We start from the raw sequence: 22,711 nt of genomic DNA on the forward strand, positions 1-22,711 counted from the left end.
TCAAACTTGCTTGTTTATTCCTCGTCTATCGCTTTCTCACCGTTTCTGCTGTCACCAAACTCCTTCACAGCATTTCTCTCAACCAACTCTACACCTGTCTTGATTCTCTCTGTTCCCTTCAAGATTCATCTGCTGCGTGCGGGAGAGTGACATCTGTGACAACACCAGATCGAGTCATGTGACTAAACCCTACAGCATGACCTTCAGCTGTCCACTGATATATTCGAAAACCTGAATATCTTTGCTACTTTATTATTGATCTAAAGGCCAATCTGGCAGCTAGGAAGTGACAGAGGTGTTGTACGCGTGTCCCTGTGTGTGTGCGTGGGTGGGGTTAGATTAAAAAACATATTGCAATGGTCAGCAAAAGCAGGGTATTAAGACACACGGCAAATAAGTAGAAAAAGAAAGGATTTGTAAGGCCATTTTACACAGTACACTGTTACAAAGGGCTTCTAGTTCATTTTCAATGGGACAGAGGCGGCAGAACGGAGGCGGCACTGAAGCAGCACTGCTTGCTGTGCTTGTGCTCAAAAATCCTTATTTGTTGTGCATGTGGAAAGATAAAAAAATCGTTCTATAGCTTTTATTAAAAATATGACATTTTTGTTGTCAAAAAACAACAACAACGCTTTTGCTGATTTTCCTGAGCTATATAAATCCTAAAAAATAGTTAATATCCAGTCTGCTCACCAATCTAATTTATTTAGGATGATTTTTATTTGTGCTTAGCCTATTTTATGGAGAGAGAAAAAATAACACATTTTATGGACACATTGTCACTAACACAAACCAATCAGCTACTGTATAAACATAAATGTTAGACTAAAAATAATGGATGCCTTATTTATTTTATAATTATATAATTATATGCATTTTGGTATTGCTACAACTGCATAAACACAATACGATGATCACAAGCTGACTTTTTAATGATAATTTGTGTAACAAATTTATCTGAATTAATTTAAATATTTTATACTTTTTTAAAATCAAAAAAAAAATTTGTATACAAAAAATGACTGGAGAGACTATCAAAAACAACGACAGCTGGAAGCAATTAAGTGTTCCAGTGTAGATCATTTCATTGTAATGAGTGCAACTTAGTTGAAATGTGCTGTTTTATTAGCCATTTCTTATAGTACATGCGACCTGGAATATAATATTTAGAGTATTTGCCTCATTCATAAATGCACCATGTTTGTTTGCTAGCACTGATCAGTAGTGGGCATCATTCTATATTCAACATCACGTCTCATGTGTATGGAAAACAAGAAAAAAAAATGAATGCCTACCATGCTCTGTATAAAATGTCCTTAAGTAAGAGAAGTAGTAAGTGAAAGACAGTAAAATAAAGAGACAGGTAGACAAGGATATGTTCTTAAATGACCGATGGTTTCCATTTTAATAGTTAAGAGTCAAATATGCCTCATTTCATCATGTACTATAAAATAATGAAAGGACAAAACAGTAGAACTGTTCTTTTAAAAAGGACAGAAGCAGCCACATTCTTTTGAAGGGCTGTTAGGAAAAAAAACAACCAATTATGAAAATTATTATATAGAACAAATGCATTGTTTCAGTCCATGATAGCATAAAAATGTGAATGATCATTTGCAATGTGTGTGTGTGTGTGTGTGTTTGCCGTAACCCTGCTGGTTCATTCTGAGCAGTTGATTAGTGGAGCACATAATCAGCTCCTGTCACCGGCAGCAATGAACAAACCTTCTCTCGTTCTCTGTTTCTGCAGTTACTGTTACCAACATAGGAAAGGAACTGCTTTTGTCATTGGGTCAGCTGGACTGTTATGGGTGTATCAACTTTTCCAATTGCTTTTGAGGGGATTAACAGGAGCTTTAAATGCAAAGCAATGGAGCTGACGAATTAAATGAGCTTTTAAAGAGGGAAAAGGAGAGGGAGAAAAAGAGAGATAGAGGTTGTCTGACAAAGCAAAATATCATTGCCAGTTTTCATATGCACACAATAACTATATGTCCAAATTGTCCGAGCCTAAAATGACAGTTCAGACTTATAGATGCCTTGAAGGAAAGATGAACTCTCTAACAAAAAACCCCAATAATTCTAGAATGATTTCATTCTTTTCAACAGCTATTCTAGAGAACATTCCAATGCAAAATATGTTGCCAAAAAATATTCCAATGCCAATTTTATCCAATATCATGCAGTCCTCTATCTATCTAGATGGTAAATACCCACAGACAATTCTTTACATATATTTTTAAGCTGTCAGAGAAGCCAACATTCAAAGCTATACATGTCTCCTAAACAACAAATAACAGACAACATTGAGAAAGAAGAAATGGTAAAGGCTGAATGAATCTATTCAGTAATTCAATGAGGAGGCACTTGAGAGCACCAGAGGTGTGCATCACAGAGAGAATCTATTTGTGACTGGAGGGAGATGAGTGTGAATGGACCAGTTTATGAGCTAGCACTAACTACAGCACACAGCACATTCACTGTTTTCTATCAAATTGACTTAGAAGCGACTTAATCAATAATATGTCAGAATCCTAAAATGTTACTCCCGAAATGTGGTTTGTGTTATCCATATGACTATTAGAAATGCTACTTTAGAGTAAGTCGGGTTGACTTTGCATTCACTGGCAAACACTAAATATGCAGTCTTCTTTGCTTTGTTTGCAAACATTATTTTCAGAAACACTCACGCCATAACTGCCTGCCATGGTTCATTAACCATTGCGTGGCAAAATAATCAGAAAGCAATCCTACACTATTCCATCCTTATTTGACACGTTTCCTGTAAAAAGCTTCTGTTTATTAATGCACAAATGGCTGATAATAACACACTTTCAGATGGTTCAGTAGCTCTACATTCTAATGGTCTGCAATATTTGCCCCCAAAAAAATGTTTGGATATTTAAGCCATATTTGTATGACTGCCACCGCATTAGATATCAAAACAAGTCACATTTTTACAAAATTGTAATGTTTTAAATTTGAAAACAACAGATTCAAAATTAAACTGTCAATGTAATTATATTTAGCCATTTTTAAGACTACAAAACTTTTTGGGGGTCAGTGTATGTATGGATTAAGCTCTTTTACAAAACAAAGCCAGAGGAAAGGTTGGCCGCAATGTTTTGTTTGTTTTTATTTGTGATGATGGGTATGTGTATGTGCAGGGCAGTCAACAGCGCAGTTGCTCCAGCTGAATGCACAGAGCAGCAGACAATTTTTGCAAATTATGTGTGATTGTGCTTTCATTAAATACACTGCAGGTGGTGTATGAAGCATCTTTTGGCAGCCAAGAGAAAACGCCTCCTACACATGGCCTTGTGACCCACACAACAGAGTCCTTCCTGAGGATAAAGGGAAAGAGCTAGAGAAAGGCTTTGGTACTCTACAAAAGCAAAATATGCTTGGTTTGATTTGGAGTGGCCCAATCGATTTTTGTTTACTGTGTAACGAAACTTGTGGTAAACACATTTTTGATACTACTTCGGAAATCCGACCTATTGCCTGCTTTGAGATTAGCTCAGAGTGCAAGTTGTAACAGTTCTGAAATCATCAAAAAAACATAAGGAACCTTTCACCAAATTAGTTTTTCAAAGCTAGTATAAATCAGTGCTGATTGACCAGCTAATTGATGATCTCCCAAAGCAATTACAAGGGCTTTTTGATCATAAAAAGCATTGATCTTGCCAGCAGGATGATATGACATCCTAGCCTCTGAGTCATCCTAAATGTGCGGCTGTGATCTATTCAAAGTGGGTTTAAAATAGCTCTTTTAGCTGTGTCATGAGATCTCAATCTACTCCAGAAAGCATATGCCTTGGAGGATTCTCTAAAATAATCTCTTATAAGCTAAAATATATGACCCTTTATTTTTGTATCCACTAAGCCAAAGAATAAATGTAAATAATTAAAAAAGGTCCTATACACTACCTTTCAACAGTTTGAGGTCAGTTTTTATTGTATTTGAAAGAAGTCTCTTATGGTTGCCTAAGCTACATTGAAAACAGTAATATTATGAAATATTATTACAGTTTTAAGTAACTGTATACTATTTTAATATATTTTTAAATGTAAATTATTCCTGTAATAGCAAATTTTTCTTTAGTATCAGATGACCTTTCAGAACATGCTGATTTGTTGCTCAAAAAAATATGTCTTGATATTATCAATGTTGAAAACTTAAAAAAGCTTAATATTTTTGTGAAATAATAATTCTTTTTAGGATTTTTTTAATTGATAGAAAGTTAGAAAGTGGATAGAAAGTACAGTATTTATTTGAAATAGATTTTTTGTAACAAAGTCCTTACTATCACTTTTGATACAGCCCCTTGTCATTATTGACTTTCATTATATGGAGAAGAACACGAGTCTGAGTAAATGATGACAGAACTTTCAATAATTTCTGTAAGTGCATGAACCAACTGCTTTTGAAGATATAAAAAAGTGCCTATGAAACTGGCATAAAATCAGAGGCAAAACATTGTTTGTTTGTCACGGAAACAGTGCTCACAGGTATATTTGTCACACAGAAAAGGTGGAAAATGCTGGTTGTGGGCTTATTTGTCAGCAGATGCAGCAATTTTGCCCCTGCCAGCACTGTGATGATTTGACTACACTGCCATGAACGCTGCCAGGACTGAGGAGATTTTATGCTGAACTTCCCTTCTACCTGTTCCGCTCCCCTCACTTAATGTTTGTCTATCCATCTAAAATACACGCTTACCAGTTGATAAATTAACGGTTTCTTACTGTTTCCCAGAAGGAATTTTTCAGTGTGTTAAAGATCTCTTAAGTGCTTACAACGAATGCCAATTTGGCAATATTTACAAACTGAGGATCTTTAACCCTCTGGAGTCTAAGGGTATTTTTGGGGCCTGGAGAAGTTTTGTCATGCCCTGACATTTGTGCTTTTTTCAGTTTCTTATAAATATCTAAATGGGTAAAGTCTAATCTCACTGTAATCAGCACAAACTGGGCTATAATAATATAAGAAATGCATGTATGTACATGATTGTGTTTTTGAGAAAAAAAATATTATGCGTGGTTAGTGAAAAACTAAAAATGTTAAAACACTTGAATAAGGCCATAAAACACATAGAGAACAATGGTTCCCGGGATTTTTGAGAACTGGAGCTTGTAGCCTAGAATTTTTCTTTCTAAATGATGTGAAAATCATCTTGTTTACTCACTCACAGAGAACAATATATTGATTTAAATTTTCTAAGACACTTTTTGTTTGTAAAAGTCATATGCGAGTAGGCGTCAACTACCATGAATATCATTGTGATTTACACCTGAGAAGACAAAGGCCTGCATAATGAGCTGCATAATGAGCCATTCAGTCATCTGTGCCACTGTGAGTGAGGAGTTACAAGAAAGAATGCAAGAACAAAATAAATCTATATAATTTTATGTTTGTAGTTTATTTAGAATATATTTAATTATCCCACAACATAATTTAATATCCACTTGGGGGAGCAGTTAAACAGTTTATTAGAAACAATCAAAGCTGACTTTCAAACAAATTGTTTGGCATCCTTACTCCAGTCACACAATCCTTCAGAATCCTTTTAACAATCTTATTTTCTACAAAAAAAACATTTATTGTTATTATTATTATCATTATTATTAATGTTGAAAAGAGCTGAGAATATTTTTCTGGGTTTTTAGGGGGAATAAATTGAAAGAAAAGCATGTTTTTACATTTGTGACAGTTATCTATTTGTTACATTTATATTATTTACATCAAGCTTTTGAATGGTACATAAACATAATATCATAATTTTCCTACAGTAGTATCCCACCGTCATGTCAAATATTTCCTCCCCTGTAGAAGTTTCCCACCTACCTGGCAAGCCTGGTACAACAGCTGGTGCTCAAACTTCTTGATCCCCAGGATCAGCTGGAACATCTCGTAGAGCTGGTCTTTGCTCAGGATGAGCTCGGAAGCGGCGCTGGCTGTCATGCGCTGCTGTGCCTTGCGTGGGTCCTCGTCTCCACGGTAGATGGTGTCAAACTTTGCCATCCAGGAACTCAGCACAGTCTCCTTGCTCAGACCATCGATCTCTGGCAGGCTCCGGACACGTTTCTCGATATGGCGCTTGAACACCTCGCGACAGTCCATAGCGGATAAACCGCCTGTTTGCACCATCTTAGCAACACGGTCGCTCTTTAGAAAAACCTACAATTCACAGACAAGGGGAAGCCAAAAAAAAAATTATTCAATACATATTCAAAATTGGAGTTTTGTGACTTTTTGTTCATATGCTATATGCGACATAAACACTGACTTGATTGGCCTTTAAATATACAAATGTAATTTTACTGAAAAAAAAAATATATATATGTATTGAATATTATTCTTTAAACATAATACTTCAAATATACACATTTAAAGTTTATTCTAAATGTATAAATATATATATATTGGTGACTATGACTAGCAAGTATGCTTCATAGCTTCATAGCTTCTAACGTAACTAGATAACTAAAGCCTAGTGGCAATTAGTCTCAGCCGCAGACGTCATGGACCGCTGGCTTAACATCTGATGCATATGGCAGACAGAAGTGGAAACACTTCAGGAGTTTCGAAGTCGTCATCGGATTGGTTGAATTATACAGGATTCCTGGGAGACGTGCGTGTCATTTAGTTAACTAAATGGTGGATTGAAAAATATAAAGTTTGCAGCATAGAATCTTTAAAATATGTCCGAGAGTTTTACACACTCTACTGTGATGATCTTTCCATCGCCTGAAACCTGTCGCTGAATGAAACAAACTGTGATTGGTTGTTTGACATGTCGGTCAAACGCCTCATGGGCGGGCCTTGGCCAATAAAAGCTGCCATGAATTCCAGATCTTCAGCCGTCAGTTTGCCCTGCCTTTCGTTGGACCTTTAAAGCTGAGATGGTGATAAAACCAGGAAAACAGTTCTGATCTTAAAAAGTTTCACTTGGGTGAATTCTTAACATCATGTTTTCAGTCACTCCAATCTGCTAGAGGAAATTATGCCTCAGTGCTCCTTTAATATTCTATGCTGTGATAGATACAACATCATCTACAGTGATATACTGCAGTAATATAACCAATGCCATTAAAGCCATGGAAAGCAATGGAAAGCAATGGTAACTGTAAAAATTTCACAGCTTTGAAATGATGGGATCAGTGTGAGCAAAAATATTGCAGTCTGATGGGCTCGCTCTGAATTATTCAGAAGATATTTCCTAATTCAAACAGGAATAACGGGAGAGAAAATTTGTGATTTTATTCTTTAGTCCAACCGAAATGACTACTGAGTTCCAACTACCTCCTCTTTTGCTGTTCGCAATGTTTCAAATCCGGTTTTATAGAGGTGTGTGTAAAACATGGTTTATGTTTTTCCTCAACAACTGGAGTGCTTGGCAGCTGCTTTTCTTCATTCCTTTTAAAAGACTTTCTGTCATTCACTGTTTTAAAATAAAGCTTTAAATTGCTGTCTGGTCCGAATCCAGACTGCAGATACTGTGAGCTTCTCTTTCCAAACATACCCTGCAATGGCTTTTCTAGCTGGATCATTATGGAAACCTGAGGGTGAAAATAGTCTGATTGAGCATGTTTCCGAGAAGTATTTCTACAGTCTAAAAAACTGTACAAATAGGGAACAATGTATGTCTTAATATGAATTTTCCATATTGATTTTCACAGGTGGCTTACCTGTATTACACATACTATGTTTTAGCATTAAAGGAAATGTCCTGGCAGAACATTAGCAGTACCATTTCTGTTTTTCTATGTATTTTATGGAGTGTAGCAGTTCACAGTTTCCCCATTCTATAACTAACTGCCGTTATATCTGCAAGTTGTAGGCACTATTGTAGACATACACTTTCATTTACTGTATATGCTTAGCTTTAATTCTTGCATTAATTATTAATTTCTCATTTAGCACATAAGGTATACAACACACATGAGAATCTTGTAATTGCTACTGGCTACAAGAATTCATTATTTACAACTTCTGTAATTAAACACAACGCATATGTATTAATGATTTCATATGCGAGGCAGCCTGAAGTATTCTAATAACCACTTTCAGCCATATTGCACAAGTAATTAGCATGCACAGAGGCCCAAACCACAGCAACAGGAAATAATGTGGTGACCTTACCACAATATTTGAATCCATTAGAATAGCAATCTCTTCACAGAGCATGTGTAAACACTTGTTAATTAGCTAAGGATAGCTGTCCCCGACGGGCTATTAAGGCACTCTAATCTCAATGATAATTCACTTGCAAAGTCATGTCATCTTCTAAATGTTTTGTCTAACCTGTAGTATGGTAACTACAACTGGCTATGTATGTATTTCAACACACACTGTACAATAACCAAGGCGTCATTGTTTTTTGCCATCATTAGCCGAGCTAATCACCTGAAGGAGAGGTGAACATGCCACGACCTCACACAGACAGAGACACCAAACTTACTTTAATTAATTCAGTGCACTACTCTATAGACCACAATTTGAAGAATTCACATAAAGAATGAAAATAATAAAACACCTAGTTTATTTCTGGCTGTTCATTCTACTTAAATGTCCCTAATCTAATAATTTTACTGTTAGTTTAAAAGGTACTGTAAACTATTTTTGGGAAGCAAGCATCAACAACTACATGTCAGATATCATTGAAATGTGCTTTCATATGTGTTTTTGGGAAATCACACTTGTCTTTTGTAATAATATGCTCTGCAAACAGCAAAAAGCAAAAAAAAAAGGGGGGAGTGGCTTGCACTTTTTTAGCCAATTTGAAAACCAGGCAATTAGAAATGCTCTAATGGTGTGTGTTCATGTTTGCGCAGATGGCCAAATTTAAATATATTTTTATAGACTACCATTCAACTATCTCAGGTGAATAACATTTTCTTAATGTTTTTGATTCCTTATGCTCACCATTGCTGCATTTATTCGATCAAATATCCAGTAAAAACAGTATTATTGTGAAATATTATTAGAAATTAAAATCCTGCTTTCTATTTTAATATATATATATATATATATTTTATTATATTTGTATGTATTTTCAATTTAATATATCCTTGTTAAATGAAAGTATCAATTTCTTTAAAAAAAATACTGACCAATTTAATGGTAGTGTAGAAACCATTATATAGATATAATATCAGTAACATAACGATGAACATAAAATGTACATTTTACAGTTTAACAATATTCTTTTTTGACTAATAAGTCAAATATCAAACCAAAACAGGCTGATAAGTCTGAGGTGCCAGGTTGGAGGCCAATGTGATGCTTAAAAAAGTTTAAGAGTAATCATTGAAAAAAGGTTGCGCAACCAATAATGCCATGAAGTGATTACTTGAGCAATACAAGGGGCAATTTCCGCCTTTCATTCTACTGTTGCAATAATACTTCACCTCAAAATAGCTTTGAACTGCATTGATAAAGGCTTCATCTGCCACAATCTGTGTGTCTCCTTTGAGAAAAGACTCAAAGCGGTCCTTAGTGGTTTGCAGCTGCTGCTTGGTGATCTACAAGAAGAAGTGGGAAAAGAAAACAATGTCAATTCAGATCATTTGCCATGGCAAAAAATGCAAAAATGTTTTCATAAGACCAGTGCATTCATTTGTAGTTCACATAGATAATACAACATTTTAAAAAGATCTTAGCTTTTTAATCAGTGACTCCATCTAAAATGGTCTCTGTTGAATCTGTTATCAGATTTTGCACATCAGATGGATCCAATTCTATTACGGTGCAAGACTAAAGTAAATGATGTTACCGCAAAAGGGTTAGAGATTTTTCAGAAACAAATGACAAAGCAAAGTTGATTTCCTTTTAGCAAGAGACATTTAATACATCCTTGTTTTTCTTGAAACACTCCCACAAGTACATAGTCTCTTCTCAAGTCTATACTTAAAAATACCCTTTCTGCTTTAAGCTAAAAAAAAATAAAAAGGAAGAAATAAACAGACACCCACTTCCTAACTCAATAACAAACATTCTCTCTATTCCCACAGTCAGATATCTCTAGCTACATCTCTCTCACACTCATTCTCTCACTTGCATGCTCAATTTTAACTTCCCTTGCAGAAATTGTGTACCTAAATCCTTCAAATTTTTTAGATATGTTGATTTTTCATGCATAATACATCTTATTTCACCAAAAGCCTAAAACGCTTCTACCTCCTTCTCACTGTCTCCTAATGTGATTCATCACTCTCTCTCTCTGAATGTCATAAGGGCACAAGATGACAGAGTGACGAACGAGTAAGCAACAGAACAAGAGAACTGTTATGAAGGAGAAAAAGAGCAGGCCAAACAGTATCCTCCTCCTCCTCACATAAAGCAAAAGAGCGAAGCACTGACTGTGCAACTGTGTTTTATGGCAGTGGTTATCAACTGGTTTTGCATCAGGGCTTAGGTTTTACAGTGGATAAGTTGTTTATCATAGAAACAAGCCAAAAAACACACACACTGTCATGAGTCAGGTTTTTCTTCCGTTTTCGCTCTCGCACGCTCTCACTCATTTACACACACACACACACACACACACACACCTTATTAGCTTATTATATTACTCTTTGTCTGTCCCGCTGACCTCTCTCTCTTCATGCACCTGTTTGTCATTGCAATCAGCGCTCGCGCTGATTTGCTATGACACCTGTTTCTACTTTGCCCTAAGTGTTCACCCTTTATCTGGTGTTTGCTCGGGTAGATTCTTGGTTGGATTATTGTTACATGTCATGCGTTTTGTCTGCAGTTACATCCGGTCTGTATTGAGAGGTACTCACCTATTCTTGTCTTGTCTGCCTGGAACAGTCTAGCCCCTAAGTTTTTGCTGTATTCTGCTGCTGTTGCTGCTGATTGTAGACCTATGTGGTTCTCTCACCCTGCCTGAGTTATCTACTCCTGAGCTTCGAGTCTGCTACAAGGGAGTCCTGTTCTGTTACTCATCGAGACAGGAGTCTTTCCGTTTGTTCAAGTTTCTATTTACCAGTTCTGTGTGCTGAAAAGACGGACTGCCTTTGTTATATATTTTTTCATTAAAGACTGTTATTCCTGTTATCTCTGCTTTTGGATCTTTCATTTACCAGCGTGACAGAATAATCCAACCAACATGGATCCAGCAGATGAGAGGCCTGTCCGGTCGGCGATCGAGATCCAGGGAGCTATGCTTGGCAAACATGAGCAGGAGTTGGCCGCCGCTCATCAGGCTGTTAAGAGTCTTTCAGCTCAGGTGGCTGATCTATCTGCCCGTTTACTTCACCTGCATCAGGAATCTGCCATGTCTCACAATCGTCAGCTGCCCTCTGAGCCACGAGTCAACAATCCCTCCTGTTATGCGGGTGAGCCTACGGAGTGCAGAGCTTTTCTCATCCAATGTGAAGTTGTCTTTTCCCTTCAGCCCCAGACGTATGCAGAGGATCGGGCCCGCATCGCTTATGTTCTCTCTCTCCTCACGGGACGAGCACGCGAGTGGGGTACGTCAGTTTGGGAAGCGCAATCTGCATGCTGCAGCAAGTACACTCTTTTCAAGGATGAGATGATCAAGGTCTTTGATAGATCCGTCTTCGGCAGCGAGGCATCACGTCTACTTGCTGTGCTACGTCAAGGCAGAAGATCTGTTGCAGATTTCGCGATAGAGTTCCGGACTCTGGCTACTACAAGTGAGTGGAATGATCCTGCACTAACTGCTCGCTTTCTTGAAGGGTTGAATGTAGACCTTAAGGAGGAGATCTACGCGCGGGGGTCGCCAACTCAGCTCGATCAACTTATCGACCTGGCCATCCGCCTTGACAAGTGTTTCGAGCAGAGGCGTCGAGTTCGTTCTCCACTTTTCACATCCTGTGATAACTTTCCTTCTGCTACTGCTTCTGTTCAGAACCAACCTGATGCTGTACCCATGCAGCTGGGGGCCGTACGCATCTCCCCGGAGGAAAGACAGCGGCGAATTATTAACCGTCTCTGCCTTTACTGTGGTACGGCGGGCCATTTCGCTTCATCCTGCAGTTTAAAAGCCAAAGCTCGCCAGTAGACGGAGGAGTACTGGTGAGCGCTTCTGTCATCTCCTCATCACCAAGGTCTCGAACCACTATATCCGCTGTTCTCCGTTGGGCTGGTTTTTCTGTTACCGGTCTTGCCCTCGTCGACTCGGGTGCGGAGGGCAATTTTATCGATGAGATGTGGGCTCGTGAGAACAAGATTCCCTTAGTTGATTTGACTGATGTCGCCACTGTCTTTGCCCTGGATGGCAGAGAGCTTTCTTCTGTTCGTCGTGTCACCAGTCCGGTTAGTCTCACTGTTTCCGGCAATCATCATGAGACAGTCTCATTTTATGTTTTTCAGTCTCCCTTTACCCCCATTGTTTTAGGTCATCCCTGGCTTATCCAACATAATCCTCACATTGATTGGGTTAAGGGGTCTATTCATTCATGGAGTTTAGCTTGTCATGTAAATTGTCTGGTTTCCGCTGTTTCTCCCGTGTCTTCTGTTCCTCTTTTCCAGGAGGAGCCTGATGATTTGTCTGGTGTCCCGGAGGAGTACCATGATCTGCGGGCGGTTTTCAGTCGTTCCCGGGCGGTATCCTTACCGCCTCACCGTCCGTATGACTGCTCTATCGAGCTCCTTCCTGGCACCACGCCCCCTCGCGGTAGACTGTACTCTCTTTCGGCGCCCGAACGAGAGGCTCTGGAAGGATATCTTACAGAATCTCTCGATGCGGGGATCATTACTCCTTCTTCGTCTCCCGCCGGCGCTGGGTTTTTCTTTGTAAAGAAGAAGGATGGTTCTTTGCGTCCTTGTATCGATTATCGAGGGCTGAACGACATAACAGTCAAGAACCGTTATCCTTTGCCTCTTATGTCGTCGGCTTTTGAGATCCTACAGGGCGCAAGGGTTTTTACAAAATTAGACTTGCGCAACGCCTACCATTTAGTGCGTATCAAGGAGGGAGACGAGTGGAAGACCGCGTTCAACACTCCTGTCGGTCACTTTGAGTACCGGGTTCTACCTTTCGGTTTGGTCAACGCTCCCGCTGTATTTCAAGCATTAGTAAACGATGTCTTAAGAGACATGCTTAACGTTTTCGTGTTCGTTTACTTGGATGACATCTTAATTTTTTCACCCTCTCTCCAGGTACATGTTCAACACGTTCGCCGTGTCCTGCAGCGCTTATTAGAGAATCGCCTATTCGTCAAGGCTGAGAAATGCGTTTTTCATGCCCAATCGGTTACTTTTCTCGGTTCGGTCGTTTCAGCGGAGGGGATTAGTATGGACCCTGACAAGGTTCGAGCAGTTCTTGATTGGGCTGTTCCCGATTCTCGAGTCGCACTCCAGCGATTTCTGGGGTTTGCGAATTTTTACCGGCGCTTTATTCGTAACTTTAGCCAGGTTGCCGCCCCTCTTACCGCTCTCACTTCGTCCAAGTCCAAATTTGCTTGGTCTGAGACTGCTCAGGATGCGTTTGACCGTCTTAAGATGCTTTTTACGTCTGCGCCCATCCTGATCACTCCTGATCCAGAACGTCAGTTTATTGTTGAGGTCGATGCCTCCGAAATTGGGATAGGAGCTGTCTTGTCGCAACGCTCCTCCCAGGATGACAAGGTTCATCCTTGCGCATTTTACTCCCACCGTCTTTCGCCCGCGGAGCGCAACTATGACGTGGGTAATCGAGAACTCTTGGCTATCCGTCTGGCGCTAGGTGAGTGGCGACACTGGCTTGAGGGAGCCAGTGTACCATTCATTGTTTGGACGGATCACCGCAACCTGGAGTACATTCGCTCTGCTAAACGTCTTAACGCTCGTCAGGCCCGCTGGGCATTATTTTTTGATCGCTTTGATTTTTCCATTTCATTTAGACCCGGTTCTAAGAACCTCAAGCCTGACGCCCTTTCTCGGCAGTTTGACTCATCAGAGGGTGCCTCGACCGATGAGAGGATTTTACCTCAGCACTGTGTGGTCGGGGCAGCCGTCTGGGGAGTGGAACAAGCGGTCAGGCGTGCTCTTTCTCACACTGCAAGACCGCCCCGCGCTCCTGAGGGAACTTTGTTTGTACCCGAGGCTGCTCGTTCGACGGTTCTTCGCTGGGGTCATTCTTCTAAATTAGTCGCGCATCCCGGAGTTAGAGGTACTTTAGCGGCCATCCGCCAGAGATTTTGGTGGCCCACTCGTGAGCGCGATATTCGTCGTTTTGTTGCTTCTTGTTCTATCTGCGCTCAGACTAAGTCTAGTAATAATCCTCCGGCGGGTCTTCTCAGACCTCTTCCCGTTCCTTCGCGTCCCTGGTCGCATATTGCGTTGGATTTTGTTACCGGGCTTCCCCCTTCGTCTGGCAATACGGTCATTCTCACCGTCGTGGACCGTTTTTCTAAGGCTGCGCATTTTATTCCGCTCCCTAAATTACCGTCGGCTCAGGAGACCGCACAGATTATGGTGGATCACGTTTTCAAGATCCATGGTCTTCCTTCGGACATTGTGTCTGACAGAGGTCCGCAATTTACTTCTCTGTTCTGGAGGGAGTTCTGTCGCCAGATAGGGGCTTCCCCCAGTCTGTCGTCAGGATTCCATCCACAGACCAATGGGCAAGCCGAGAGGACCAATCAGATTCTTGGTCGCATGCTGCGTAGTCTTACCTCTCAGAATCCCGCGTCTTGGTGCGAGCAGTTACCATGGGCCGAATATGCTCATAATTCTCTCCCATCGTCCGCCACTGGGTTATCCCCGTTTGAGGGTTGCCTTGGCTTCCAACCGCCTGTTTTCTCCGCCCAGGAGTCTCAGGCCTCGGTTCCGTCCGTCGAGGCTTTTATTCAGAGATGTAAGCGTACCTGGAGGAGGGTGAGATCTGCCTTATGTCAGACTAGGGAACGTACTCGTCGTGCCGCTAATCGCCGCAGGGTGAGATCTCCCAGATATTTTTGCGGTCAGAGGGTGTGGTTATCCACCCGCAATTTGCCTATTCAGGAGACGTCTCGCAAGCTCATGCCTCGTTTTATTGGACCCTTTTCTATTGTTAAGGTCATCAGTCCAGTCGCTGTAAAGCTAAGACTGTCTGGTCAGATGCGCCGTGTTCATCCGGTTTTTCACGTGTCTTGCATTAAACCCGTTATTCGTGCGCCCGCACGTCCCTCCGTTCCCCCTCCTCCTATTGACGAGGGGGCCTCCATTTACAGAGTTCGAAGGCTACTCGACGTTCGTCCCCGGGGGCGTGGTCACCAGTTTTTGGTGGACTGGGAGGGGTATGGTCCTGAGGAGAGGCGGTGGATTCCAGCCCGGGATGTCCTGGACCGCTCGCTGATTGACGACTTCTACCGGTCCCGTCAGGCTCCTTCCTCGAGCGCCTAGTGGCGCTCGTTGAGGGAGGGGTACTGTCATGAGTCAGGTTTTTCTTCCGTTTTCGCTCTCGCACGCTCTCACTCATTTACACACACACACACACACACACACACACCTTATTAGCTTATTATATTACTCTTTGTCTGTCCCGCTGACCTCTCTCTCTTCATGCACCTGTTTGTCATTGCAATCAGCGCTCGCGCTGATTTGCTATGACACCTGTTTCTACTTTGCCCTAAGTGTTCACCCTTTATCTGGTGTTTGCTCGGGTAGATTCTTGGTTGGATTATTGTTACATGTCATGCGTTTTGTCTGCAGTTACATCCGGTCTGTATTGAGAGGTACTCACCTATTCTTGTCTTGTCTGCCTGGAACAGTCTAGCCCCTAAGTTTTTGCTGTATTCTGCTGCTGTTGCTGCTGATTGTAGACCTATGTGGTTCTCTCACCCTGCCTGAGTTATCTACTCCTGAGCTTCGAGTCTGCTACAAGGGAGTCCTGTTCTGTTACTCATCGAGACAGGAGTCTTTCCGTTTGTTCAAGTTTCTATTTACCAGTTCTGTGTGCTGAAAAGACGGACTGCCTTTGTTATATATTTTTTCATTAAAGACTGTTATTCCTGTTATCTCTGCTTTTGGATCTTTCATTTACCAGCGTGACACACACACACACACACACACACACACACAAAAAAAGAAAAACACACAAAAAAACAACCGCTCAACAACAACAGCAGCAAAAAATTTTTTTTTATTTTTATAATATATAATTTTGTATATTTTAACATTTTATTTTTTTGTTTTTGGGGTAATTTGAGAATTCACTATGATATACTATAATGTATTTAAAAGAGCTGTGTTAAGATTTTTAATTTTGGTTTTATTTTCATGTTCAACTTAAAACATAAAAGCAAACAGCTTCGGAACGAAGGTCAGTAAATAATGAATAGAGTTTTCATATTTGTATTAAAAATCCTTTAAAATTTTATCCATGAACTGCCCATCAATATGCAAACTTGTGACATGGCAGGTTGAATAGGAAAATTGCCAAATCTGTAAACACATAAACAGCAGTGTAACATATGGAGCAAACACTGGGCCAAATATTAGGCTGCTGAATATGTGAAATTCACAGCCATTAAGTGCATAAACATAACAATGTGATTTCAGTGCAATTAACTCAAACTAATTAATAACTCAAAACAGAAAACAACATCGTGGTCGACACAAGCCATCCTCGATGAATCAGTATTTAATGTAGCCTGTATCGTATTTTCTTTGAATTTGTACACACTACATTTGACATCTAGGAAATATATATATATATATATATGTGTGTGTGTGTGTGTGTGTTTATTTTTTTCTAAATTCAAGAGTCAATCGTTCAGAAAGTTAAGATAATTTCAGTAGAATTTTATTATTTGCATTTATCATCATTTATCCCATTCCTCAGAGCAGGTTCACTAGTAAAACCATTGTTTTTTTTTGCTTGTTTTGGGGGATTTAAAAAATAATAATTATAATGTAGCACTGCATAACATAATATACAGTAGTACCACATGGCTCACTGGAATACTTTTATTTCGTATTGGTCGATCATGACATTCTGTGGTCAAACATTTTGTTTAATAATCTTTAAACCATCTATAGGGCCACATTCTCATGATGTCCATAGCCAGGTTTAATGTCTTGCATGTCCCTCCACTCTTTCTTCTCACATTATAAAGAACTCAAATCAATATTTCAGAGGTTTTTATTTATTAATTTGGTAAGTACCAGTGCAATAAGCAGAAGAGTTTACAGTGAGCCAGTCATAATCACAAAACTTAAACCCCACTCTTCTTCTAATCCTCTTGTGAGAATAAATTTTGCAAAACTGACCAGCGGACTGTACATTACCTGTATATTATCTGTATATCACACTTCTGCTCATGAGATAAAGGACCACTGCTGTGCATGACTATCTTACTTTTTTCAAGATTACACCACTGTTTTTATCATCTCACTGAAACATTCAAAAACATTTAAATGTGCTCTATTGCTCTGTCATGCATATGGTGGCTTGCTAAGCATACCAAAAAAAAAAAAAAAGGTTTAACACGATGTTATGTCGCCGTTTGTCTTGAAACCACCAGTGTGACAAAATCTAAAGGAAACAGTGTTTTTTTGTGTGCAAATGTGTAGGAGGAAGGTGGCAAAGTACAAAGTACCATGTGCCTGTGAGACATCACAGCACCATCTGTGTGTTCATCTCTCTACTACAGTCCTCTCTCCTTCACACACACATAGAGCAGTTGACTTTATCGGCCTTCTGAACTGTCTGTACAGAGAATACTGTAACTCCCAACAGCTTGCAGCCCTCAATATTTCAGAGTATGCTTTTCTCTTTGTTATTTCCAGAAGAGTTTTTATTAAGGTCGGGTACAGGCACACAGGAGGTCATGTCTGTTAACACTCTAACTGTAGAGCGTGTGTGCGTGTGTGAGTAATATCTAATATCCATGGATATATAATGAAGACAATGGAATGCAGGTGTTTAAAGGCCCCATTTACTTTCCTGTGTTGACTTATTTCATACTGGAAGAGGAAGATGAAATAAAAGGGAGGGCACATTGTCTATGAAGAGAAAGATTATAAATTTTAAAGGCAAAAAAAGTCAAAAGTTTATTTTGTCAATGTTCTGAAGCACATAAGTATATCTATTGCCCTAAAAACTAACAAACACAGACTAAAACCCTCAAAACTTACATTTTGATTTCGTAGCACCTTTAATGATGAATGAAAAAAAATTAAAGAAAGCAAGCTAGAAGACGAAAACATTGAAATGATAATGATGAACCTGACCATAATAACCTTTATATTTACTGGCTCACAACTTTAACCTCACCATTTAAAAGATACAACGATACAATATGGATGCCATTTCTTAAATTAATCTGCAATAAGGTTACAATAAGGTTCCATTGGTTAATGTTAGTGCAAGTTCATTTTAAATGGATAAATTCTGCCCTATAAACAAGTACAGTAAACTGTGCTTGTGAAGTGATTTCTCCAATGAGCAATTTGGTAGAATCACCTAACAAGACAGAAATAAAATGGTTCATCAGGGCTCGAACATTGTTGACTTGTCTCTTACTTCAGCTAATCAGACTCAAGACACTCCTTCTTTGGAAATGCTATCGCAGTGCTATTTACTTCAATGAACTGATGAACCCATTCTTCGTTATAAAACTAGCATTTCAGCAGACTTATCTTATTTAAAGAGTCATTTACATTTCATTTCTGTGAAAAACAAAAGTGTACATTTTCTATTGTGTGAATGAAGAAACAGCAGAATAAAATGAGGCACTCTTTCAGTGTGTGTGCGCGTGTACACTCAGCAGCAGACTGCAGAGTCATTAGTAATTATGATAATTGCATGAGTGCAGCAGCTTTTGCTGTGGGCCAGAGATGATGCATAAGAAGAGAGAGAGAGAGAGAGAGAGAGAGAGAGAGAGAGAGAGAGAGAGAGAGAGAGAGAGAGAGAGAGAGAGAGAGAGAGAGAGAGAGAGAGAGAGAGAGAGAGAGAGAGAGAGAGAGAGAGAGATTAAATATAGATGAGTGATTTCAATGTTACTCCATAGAGGGGGATTTATCACGTTTGCATCTTTATTATTTTCTTAAAAGAAATTAAACCTTGTTTAATTTTAAGTTATCTCAATGTAAATTTGTTTTTTGAATTTCCTACATACTAGTCTGGCTGGCACCAAAGAAAGAGGTAGATGAAAAAATGTTACATAACTGAATGGGGGAGAGAAAATGGAGGTGTTTGCCAAATTTAGACCCAGACAACTAAATGAAACGGAACAAGAGGCTGAATTGAAATGAAACACACAAAGCCAAATTCAATATAGCACTCTCATCGTAATCATTTGTAAGTACATTATGTAAAACTTAAATGGATCTTTCACTTGCTTTCAAAGTTTATCTTAGACAAGTCCTAACAAATTACATCAATGCATTTTGATAACCCATTTTGATTAAAGCCTAAGTTAAAAATAAGTCTGTAAGATTTTTGAAAGACACTTTTGAAAGAATTCTCTTATGTTCACCAATGCTACATTTATTGAATTAAAAAAGTTACAGTTAATTAGAACATTTATTTGAAAAAAAAAAAACTAAACATTTTTGTAATGTAGAAGTCTTTACTGCCATTTTTGATCAATTTAAGGCATCACTGCTGAATACAATAATATATAATACATATATACAATAATAATACATATATTCTGAAAAAATCTTACTGACCCAAAGCTTTTGAATGATATTCTGCAGTACTTTCAGCATCTGGAAAGGTTCCAACACTTTCCTGTAAGCTATTGAAAAAATAATGCATCATTATATTATATTATATTATATTATATTATATTATATTATATTATATTATATTATATTATATTATATTATATTATATTATATTATATTATATTATATTATATTATATTATATTATATTATATTATATTATATTATATTATATTATATTATATTATATTATATTATATTATATTATATTATATTATATTATAGTTCTTCCTAGGAAATAGTAATATGTGTTGCTTTGGGAAACAGGTATTGGCCTATTGCTAAATACATACTATCATGAAATAATTAACAATTTAAATAATTTAAATGAAAATAATATTTTAAATTGATGATATAAGACATACTTTATATTATACAATTCCATATCTATTATGAGTAAAAACTGAATGAATGAGATAAATACTGTAATATTGTGATTCCACACAAACCCATTATGCTGTGCCAATGAGAATATCAACACATCAAATACCAAAGGGGCCACACACTTTCTAGCAGAACATTTTTAATGCTTTCTGTACAGTAGATGCAATTAATAATCAGGATAATAAATAAACAAGCATGTAGAATACCATCCACACACAAACAAAATCCTTGAAAGAAAACAATACTAGCAGCAAACTGAGCAAATAGTGTCAAATAACATGAACCCTCTGAATACAGGTTTCAATCGTGAAAGCAGATTTAGATTAGGAACACTAGCATCACAAAACTGCCATAATGAATCATTCCCAGCTTCACTGGACTCCCTGGAACTCATCTGTCAATGGGGAACAGAGTGTTCTACATTGTCCTGCAGCCTGCAACTCTTTTCCTCCTCTCCCCTCCCTGGGTCCCTCCATGGCAGTTTCTATGTTTAGCATGATGCTCAGAGCAGGGCTGTGAACCCGCAAAGCCAGTGTTGAAGATAGCAGCTGGTTAGTTTTGGTGTCTCTGAGCCACAAGGCAGAGAGACCAGCCCTCTATTGTGCAGTCCCTGCAAGCACATTACATCAATACACATTACAAAAACCACGAAAACCTGAATTTAGCATTTCATACACGCTGTTGAAGGGCATCCTAAAATCTCCATTTTGAATTTCATTCAAATTCAAATCCTTCAGCATAACTGAACCTTGTGTCATCATCCATACTTAAGATGATTATGATAAACAATTAAATTAGAGGATGAAGAAAAGAAAAACCCCAAACATCCAATATATGACAATGTGTTCATGCAGCTCATTAAACAAAATTACTTTTACATTACATTTTAGACTAAATATTTCCAGTTACTTTGTCTGTTTTTGCGTCAACAAGCCTATTTTCAAACATACTGTAGTCACAACACAGGCGCGGTTTAGAGCAATTGGCTGAATCGATGTTTTAAACAATTAAGCTAATAGAATGTTTCAATGACTTATTCACAAGGAGAGTCTCTTTTTTTTGACCCTGAAAGAATCAGCATTTTGAAAAAAAAAACAAAAAAAAAAAACGGTTAAGTGAGTCATTCAATAAGTCGTTCATAAAATCACTTCTGTTGAATATGCAACTATTAGCATTTTGAAATAATTGGTTGAAGGAATGAATCAATTAATCACTCAAAGACAGTCACTTGTCACCATCTACTGACTTAACCATGTAAAGTGCAAGACTGTTCTTTATTCCCTGGCTGATTTACATTTTTTATAATGAATATAATTTAATTAATTTGCTACTGCCATAAGCTGAATTTAGTATACATAAATGTAAACATGAAAAAGGAAACATTGATTTAAATTTTGAAGACAAGTAAGGATCATATCAAATTTGTAAATGGGTTAATGCATGTAAACATGTTTTTAATATAGCCTTTCTTTTTAATTTACCTTTTTGTACAGCCCCCTGGCTGTGCATTAAAAACCAGTTAGCTAAGAAAGACTTTAAATTGTATTTGTTTCAGATTTACAGTATTTCAATATTATGATCTTTTTTTTGTTAGTTTTTTTTATCCCAATAAATTCCCAAATTAGGCCTACTGATATTTTCTCCTTTGTATTCGCCCACTTGTTCTTTATTTTTTAAATTATATATTATCCTTGGAATTTAAGTCTTGTGAACAATATATAAAACAATAAGAAGAAAAAAACTGTTGTTTTGTTTACAGAACTATTGTACAAAAGCAAAAATGACTCTCAGTAACAGCCGTGCTGACAGTCAATACTAACACTGTAATAAAATATTCCTTTCTAACAAACCCAAGCATATACAGAACTTCAGCAGAAACAAAGCCTGAAGCAACAGAAGCTCGCTTCAGAGCAGTAGTGTTCAGGGAAATGCAAACAGATTATTTTGCACTTGCTTACATAAAACTTCACAACACTCCAAGATGCCTTTTTCAATATGTTTAATTGAATCCCTGGACCTCAGATAGTATGTATGCATGTGTCTCTTTGTGTACGAACATTGTCTCACCAACACTCCAACAATCGGTTTATTGACAGCACAATAAAACTATGTGATGTTGGATTTAGGTGCGGGTGAAGTATCTATCGGCAGAACAGAGTACAGTGCTTCAACAGATTGTGAAACCGTAGCATTTTAATCACACTTTCAAAACAGAGCCCACAGCTAGCCTTTTCTTTGGCAGAAGCGAGCGAGGCAAGAACAATACATCTTCAGATTGAGCAAGGGAGTAAAGAGGGGGAAATGATGGAAAAAGAAAAAAGTCTCATGTAATGGACGGACAGAGAGAGTGCCTTTAGAAGGTTTTTGGTGCTTCTATGTGAGCAGAAAGGTATCTAAGTATGAGACAGTGTGTGTGACAAAAAGCTACAACAGCATGCTCAATATTAGAGTTGATGGGCGTGTGTGTTTCGTTCTCAGAGGAAGCTAATGAGTGTGTGTGTGTGTGTGTGTGTGTGGGTGGGTGAAAACACTTGCCTGAAATTCCACTTATCCAGCTAAAAATAAGAACCTGTGACATGTGACACACAGGCTATGTAAAATGGCTTCCTCCTGTGAAGAATTAATGCTTCTCTGACAAAAAAAAGCGACATGCACA

At 38.4% G+C, this 22,711-nt stretch overlaps 1 protein-coding gene across 10 annotated transcripts in view; it reads right to left on the reverse strand.

Annotated features, from left to right (window-relative positions):
* Positions 1–22,711, reverse strand: part of LOC132151693 (calcium-dependent secretion activator 1-like) — an 83,241-nt gene that overhangs the window by 42,323 nt on the left and 18,207 nt on the right. For all 10 annotated transcript variants that reach the window (XM_059559996.1, XM_059559995.1, XM_059559994.1 and 7 more), the window contains exons 2-3: positions 9,415–9,528; positions 5,849–6,181 (exon numbers count right to left, since the gene is read on the reverse strand). In XM_059559996.1, coding sequence (XP_059415979.1) covers positions 5,849–6,181; positions 9,415–9,528 — 447 coding nt within the window. The remainder of the gene's footprint in view (positions 1–5,848; positions 6,182–9,414; positions 9,529–22,711) is intronic.

Source organism: Carassius carassius, chromosome 10 (genome assembly GCF_963082965.1).
Source record: "Carassius carassius chromosome 10, fCarCar2.1, whole genome shotgun sequence".
Lineage (NCBI taxonomy): Eukaryota > Metazoa > Chordata > Actinopteri > Cypriniformes > Cyprinidae > Carassius > Carassius carassius.